General features: G+C 44.0%; 1 protein-coding gene across 2 annotated transcripts; it reads left to right on the forward strand.

The window, feature by feature from the left end:
- The first annotated feature begins 3,559 nt into the window (after positions 1-3,559).
- Positions 3,560-7,154, forward strand: LOC119356832 (4-hydroxy-tetrahydrodipicolinate synthase 1, chloroplastic-like). 2 transcript variants are annotated; one of them, XM_037623820.1, is made up of 3 exons: positions 3,561-3,763; positions 4,899-4,979; positions 6,001-7,154. In XM_037623820.1, the coding sequence occupies exons 1-3, from the start codon at positions 3,612-3,614 to the stop codon at positions 6,926-6,928; spliced, it is 1,161 nt and encodes a 386-aa protein (XP_037479717.1). In that variant the 5' UTR covers positions 3,561-3,611; the 3' UTR covers positions 6,929-7,154. The 2 variants fall into 2 exon arrangements, with proteins under 2 accessions (XP_037479718.1, XP_037479717.1); XM_037623821.1 differs by lacking the exon at positions 4,899-4,979 and having other exon boundaries at positions 3,560-3,763.
- The last annotated feature ends 357 nt before the right edge of the window (positions 7,155-7,511 follow it).

The following is a 7,511-nucleotide window of genomic DNA, read 5'->3' on the forward strand; positions in this document are numbered from 1 at the left end:
ACAGCTCTGCTAAACTAATTAATCTGGAACTTGATCTAGGGTGCTATTTTCTTGCACCATGATTTTACCGTTCAGTCCGCTTTTGTTGTTCTGCCTGCACTTTGAGTCTAAACCATAATTTTCTCATGATTCCAAGAGATTAAAACTGTGGACCTTTCAAAACCAGTTTCGATGGGTCCATATATGATTATCCGGAGCTGACCCCGGTATGCATTTGTAGCATAAACATACAAGTCCTTCTAGCATTGACATTTTAGAAGGTAGCTCAGAGAGCCACAGTACCATCTGATCACATACTATGCATTTATGTTATAGAATTTTCTAATTTATATATTCTTTATAGACATGTTGGGTGACTCAAATTTGAAGAACAGTATTTTTCGCAGGCTACTGCTTGCATAATTTCATGTTTTAACAGTGTTACTAATGTTGTTCCCTGCTACCACCTGAAGTTTTACTTAGACTGATAAATTTAGAAGCCACCCCTGCGCCCGGACTGTCCCTCTCTTGATATTTTTATCCAAAAACTTGTGTCTAGTCTTTTGGCTATCCTGCGGTGTCTTTATATAATATAGACATGGGTTGCACGTGTCCGACTCAAACACCTAACCCATAGCTAATTACAAGTCCAATTGTAGCATAACTCGCACACCTAATATTTGACAAATACTTTAACAGGCCCTGTCACCGTATGTGATGCAGGTGACGGCGTAGTCCTCCGAGGGAACTGCAACAGTGGCCCATGGCGTGGGTTTGATCACGCCAATGGAATGTTCAGCTTCCGCGGGTTCAAGAAGAGAAGCTGCACACGGTGGGGCACAGTACAGAAACAGAGGTAGGCTGCTCCATTTACGCATGAGAGCTAGTGTGAGGATGCATTTTGAAAAAACTGTGTACATGCTATTGTTGCATTGGTAAACTCTGGCGGTGTTTTCCCTTGGGTAAACACTTTTCTGGAATTTCGATTCGTAGAAGTTGTGGCAAACTAAGTGCATACTGGTTTTTCAATCGTTTGATTCCTCCAATGTCTCAATACTCAAACTCATAGCCACAACATGAACTAGGTGTAATGATGAACTGAAGACAGTCCTATATATATACATCCACTAGTCTCCATTTTCCACTCACACGTTTTGTGCCAAGTTTCCACAGCCCCAGATACTAATAACATCAAATTATTGCCAACACCAACCACCAAGCATCAATCTTGCACTAGAAGCTGACACGCGCTTTGCTTCCCCATCCTTCTATCATGAGTTAAGCCTCCTTTTTTTGAAGCGCATATACGCCAAATGACTAAATTGTTTAGTAGATTCAGCTGATCGACTCGCGGTCGCTGGATTAGAACCCCCCCCCCCTTCTTTGTCCACTTTTTCTTCTACCCCAAGAATCAAAAAATGAGTGCCCACAGCCATTCTCCCTCTCACCGCTCGCCTTCCTTCTTCTCCTTTGTTTGTCATGGCGTGCCTCACTGCCACAGTGCCACTCATCGCAAAATCCCTGTCTTCGACAAGGAAGCTGCCTAATTTAAGCAGCGGTCAACGATAAAAGGCCTCCCGCCCATACATGTTAACCCTCTGGCTTGCTTCCTCCTACGACACCGCAGCCAGCGGGCTGCGGCTCGTTCCTAGCATGTCCTCTTTGCGTCTCGCTACCACTTTTTGCGTCGCCTCCGTCTTTTGCCTCGACGTTGCTCCCCTCCCACCCATCTTTGATGTTCTTCCCCTTCACCAGTCAATTGATGCTTCCAATTTTTTTTCAAACTTCATCATCCATATGGCCCTATGTGCATCTTTTTTAAAACATAAAATGACTTCATTCCTCATATGATAGACATATCGTTTACAATTTGGGAAAGGATAAAGTCTGGGATATTACAATCCCAAAAATCAGATAAGCTAGAACTAAAAGAATGTTTAGCTAAAAAGTCAGCAACCTGATTGGCTTCTCTGCGGCAATAATAGTAGCTAATATTTTCGAAATCTGCAGCAAGAAGGATACATTCCGGTAGTACCGCCGCACCAGGCCCCAAATAATCATCTGAATGCATAATTGCTTCCACAGCCAGCATACTGTCAGATTCAATGATCACCTTATTGCATCCAATATTTCCTGCCAAGAACAGACCGTTCCGGATTGCACTCATTTCAGCAGATTCTGCGTTACTAACATGTGGCGAGACCCAGGTCACAACAACTATGAAGTTTCCTTTGTAGTCTCGCGCCCCCGCTCCGCTAGAACCCGAAAGTGTCTCAACATGAAAAGACGCATCAACATTGATCTTCACAATCCCCTCCATCGGTTTCTTCCAAGTATGAATTTCCTTATGGTCAGCGTGATTCGGTGTTGCCGCTCGAACAAAATTAGTTGCCAAAACCCGAACTAAAACAGTTGTACGGTCTGGTGATTGTATATTTTCTCCTTTAGAAACTTGCCCCAAATGTACCACATAGCAATCAAGATTAATTCAGCTATAGGTAGACCGCCTACTCTCGCCCCGTTTTTCAATAAGATTCCCAATGTAACAGAACCAGAACGATCCTGAGCCACCGCCTGTTGTATACTATCATTGAGTCCAATTTCTTTCCAAACATTCTCTGCATGTCTACGACTCAATAGGGTATGCTGGGTGTCTTCATGCCCAATTCCACACCTTGGGCACTAGGGTAAGACTGGGACGTGCCGTCCGACCAGTACACCTAAGCACGACATCACACCTTTAAGGACCTTCCACCCGAAGGGTTTAATCTTGCATGGTAATTGAAGTTCCTAGAAGTCCTTTCATGTGGGGTTTATGTGTACACTGGCTTGTTCGTCCGCCGTACTCATCTGATGCCCAAACTGATGGTGAAACTCGACATGGTAAGGTGACCGAACCGAGTAGGTTTCTGATCTGGTATGATGCCAAGCTACAAAGTCATCTATAGCCTCAATCCATAGATGAATTTGTAAGATTCGGTTTGTATCCACGTGCGAAAACACGGATCGTATGAGAACAACATCCCATTGTCCCGTATGAGGATCTATGATTTCCTTCACTTTGGTTAGCATCGTTCCCCCTCTTGGGGTGATAGTTCTCCTGGATTCACTAAAGGGGGTCCAGGGGTCTTCCCAAATACCCAAATATTTATTTGCAAGACCGAACCACTCGCCATATGCAACCTCATTTGAATGTCTGAATACCGGCCACGATACTTTGCCATGTGAACAACGATCCTTTCTTCGGTCCAACCTTTAGAATGTCCCCATTAGGATAGTATATTTAGCACTTAATACTCGTGCACAAAGAGATTTCGGATATTGGAGTAGTCGCCAACAACATTCCTTTGCTAACATATAGCTAGATTAAAGCTATGAAGTCCCCTGAACCCATTAGTCTTCACAGTCTGCACTTGTTTGACTAGGCCATTTGAATGATGAAGTCTGAAAAGAAAACGGGCCATATGGGCCTAAAACATGTCCATAGTCCAGGCACATTTTGCCCAGGTATCCCACCAAACCAAAGCCCTAAATACCCCTAAAAAAAAAACCAAAGCCCTAAATCCCTCTTTCGGAAGATAGGAGCCGCCCCCTTTCGTGGTCGCCGCCATCGCCGTTCTTCAGCTGCCGCCATGCCGTACCTCCAGCCCCCGCGCCCCCACCCCCACCCCACCTCCCGCCTCTCGCGCGCGTCGCCGCCGTCGCCGTTCCCGTTCTTTCCCGCCGGGACATCGTGCTCCGGCCGTCTCCACCCCGTCCCAGCCTCCGGCCACTCGGCCTCGAGGTACGAGGTTGTTTCCTTCCGGCGATTAGTTAAATCCCGCTGCCCTTCACCATTTCTGGGCGTGCCGGCACACCATCAAGACCGGCCCCTGTCTGTGGGCTACTAAAATCGAAACAGCTTGAGAGTATTTCTGTGTGAATTTCGGTTTTGGGTTCCAGGATTTGTTGGGTCACTTGATGGTAGTCATTGAGATTGGGTGAAATAGAGAATTGATGATACTTCTATTTCTAGACTCAGAATAGTTACTGTATTTATTTGGGAGCCTGAAATAAAGGATAACGACGACCCGTCTTTGCTCTTATCTTGGATTAGTTGGCAGCAAACGTGTGGGGGGCTGTTTGGCTGTACAATTATTTCAGTGTGAAGGTTGCTTCTCTTTTTCTAAATTAAGGAAGCGTATTTTGGACTAGCAATTTAGCAAGTACGAGTGACTAGGCAATGCTGTGGTGGTTGGTTCAGTCTGTATTTGAGCTGTCATTATTCAGACTTTGTGATGCCTTGATTTCTGTTAATGGAAACCTGAAGCTTTGAGGCCTCTTGCTCGAAAAAAGAAGAAACTAGTAGTAGTAGGCAATGCTAACTTGTTTCCTGAGCCACATGCATCATGGTCTTGGTAGTCTGCACTTGTTTTTTTCAAGAGCATATTTTAGTCTAGCAACTTAGCAAGTAGTAGGACTACACATGCTGTGGTGCCAGTGGAAGCTGCCTTTAGTCAGATTCTGTGAATCTTGATTTCTGTCAATGGAAGCTTTGAAGCCTCTTACTCTTAAGAATAAGAAACAAGTAGCTGTACCCAATGCCAACTTGTTTCCTGAGCCACATGCATCTTGGTAGGTAAACACAAGAAGGTTCCATTTATCTTGGCAGTCTGCACTTGTTTTACTCAAGAGGCTGTATTATTTTGAGATGGAAAGAGGCTGTATTTACAGTATGTTTACATCCTACTATATGTAGTTCCCATCTCAATTATTCAGGATTGTGATTATTTTGATATGTGTGCTTTTCCTTCAATCATCGAGACTAGGCATGGGTTTTAGCTCTCTTTTTTCGCGCATTAGTTTTACCTCATTTACTCTGCCTATATTCTGTTTTACTTCCGAAAGCAACACACTAATACCAAAAAGTGCTTGTACAGGGTTAGTAAAGGAAAGTTTGCAGTTGCAGCCGTCACTCTAGATGATTATCTTCCGATGCGAAGTACTGAAGTGAAAAATCGGTGACTTGTTTTCTAAAATATGAAAGCATTAGTTTCTTGTTCTATTCATTTTATCATAGATTTGCTAGTACTTTTGGGTTGATAACATTGAACAAGCTGTTAATTTTCTTGTATACTGTAAGCTAACAACAATGAACTCTGTTTTGTACCGGGGATTGCATGACTCGGTTAAATTGGTATTTCACACCTTCTATTTCTCCACTGCCTCATTTTAAAATTTAGGATGTCTTGAGAACTTTTGCTTTTAATGCTAACTGGCTTTACCTTTTACTATTGCTATTCATTTCGGTCAAAGTAAAAAGGTATTCCTACTTAGACTGATGTAGATTAAGTCCATTTGACCTATTTTTAGATGTCATAGTAGTACAATGGCAGCATGGATACAGTCTTTAGGGCCAAATGCTTTACTAGCACAACATATGATGATCATGTTTGCTCCCTACCACTGGCTGGTGCATGGGAAGAATACGACAACTCCCTATAGGTACCACAAAGGACAAAAATGAAATAAATTTTGTTTTATCAGAGACAAGGGAGGGAAGGATACGGGGAAAAGATGTCAGCATATTGTGTAGTTTTAACACCAGGGCCCATTTGTATAGTTCTCATTTTCCGTAATGTACCACTCTAGTGAATTACAACAAGTCCAGGTCATGACCAGGAATAACTGTTTAGCTAATAGAGAAACGTAGAATGTTCTTATTATCTTCCTTTATCAAGTCTGTTCTGTAAAAGTAACCTAGTTTTGGTGAATTATCCCTTGTCTCGATAGGTAATCAATTGTTGTAGTTGGGAGAATTTTAAACTAAAGAGTCTGTGCGGGAAAAAATTTGTAATCTGTTATATACTTATATGATTGGTTCATTCTGCTACTGGTACAATCCTGGTGAATAAGTAACCGAGCGATTCTATTTCTTAGTAGTCACATGACTAACATGGACCATAATGTTTGCACACAAGTATTTAATGGCTTTGATACACGTGTGCTGCTCATGTCTGATCTTCTCTGTCCGATGTGCAGGACATCAACAGATGGAATCAAAAGCCTCAGACTAATCACAGCGGTCAAAACCCCCTATTTGCCAGATGGAAGATTTGATCTTGAAGCATACGATTCTCTGATAAACACACAAATAAATGGTGGTGCGGAAGGTGTAATAGTTGGAGGAACAACAGGAGAAGGTCACCTTATGAGCTGGGATGAGCACATCATGCTCATCGGGCATACTGTTAACTGCTTTGGATCCAACATTAAAGTGATAGGTAACACGGGAAGTAACTCAACCAGAGAAGCTGTTCACGCTACAGAGCAGGGATTTGCTGTTGGCATGCATGCAGCTCTCCATGTCAATCCTTACTACGGGAAGACCTCAACTGAAGGCTTGATCTCTCATTTCAAGGAAGTCCTCCCAATGGGCCCAACAATCATTTACAATGTGCCATCCAGGACCAGTCAAGACATACCTCCTCCAGTCATTGAGGCGCTTTCATGTTACTCAAACATGGCAGGAGTTAAAGAATGCGTTGGGCATGAGCGGGTTAAGTGCTACACTGACAAAGGCATAACAATATGGAGCGGTAATGATGACGAATGCCATGACTCAAGGTGGAAGTACGGCGCTACTGGAGTCATTTCTGTGGCGAGCAATCTTGTTCCCGGTCTCATGCACAGCCTCATGTTTGAAGGGGAGAATGCGGCGCTAAATGAGAAGCTTCTGCCTCTGATGAAATGGCTGTTCTGCGAGCCTAACCCGATCGGTCTCAACACCGCCCTGGCTCAGCTCGGTGTAGTGAGGCCTGTTTTCAGGTTGCCATACACTCCCCTCCCTCTTGAGAAGAGGGTTGAGTTTGTCCGGATTGTCGAAGCCATTGGACGGGAGAACTTTGTGGGACAGAAGGAGGCCCGGGTTCTGGATGACGATGATTTTGTGTTGATCAGCAGGTATTGAATATGTGTGTGAGTTCTTTGTGTCCAGTGTATGCTGACGAACAGCGGTAGTGTCACAGTGTTGTTTGCGGATCGTTTTAGACGCTTCGTTTGTTCACCAGTCATTTGTTGATCTTTTTCTCTGAGTGCATGTTAATTTGGAACCCGTTTGGTTTATTGGCACCTTGTGATGCCAGTTCCAGTAAGAAATGAGAATAGCCCGAGACATGTACAGTCGGGTTGTTACATTTTGATGCTTCACCAGATTCGACCATTTGCTGGGAGTCAGTCAGTCCACTCTTCATTGCCCTTCCTCTTGCATTGGTGCGCACATTACATCCACATGGCATCGCTCGTATCGACAGCGAAATCGCGCTGGATTCTGGGTAGAGCTGTGAGCTAGGCTTGGATGGAATTTTCATCTCGAATTTCCAGCCTTTTAAGCTTTGACTCGAATGGCTAGCTTACAGGTTGGAACGAAGCAGCAGGTGTAGTCTCTCTTGGCGTCGGCGGTGCTGCTGCTGTCGATGCGGGCAGCTGCTGCTGAGACGTCAGTCTCCCACCCTGGAACTGCTAAAGCAAGACAAAAATATACAGGCTATGTT

This window comes from Triticum dicoccoides, chromosome 2A (genome assembly GCF_002162155.2).
Source record: "Triticum dicoccoides isolate Atlit2015 ecotype Zavitan chromosome 2A, WEW_v2.0, whole genome shotgun sequence".
Lineage (NCBI taxonomy): Eukaryota > Viridiplantae > Streptophyta > Magnoliopsida > Poales > Poaceae > Triticum > Triticum dicoccoides.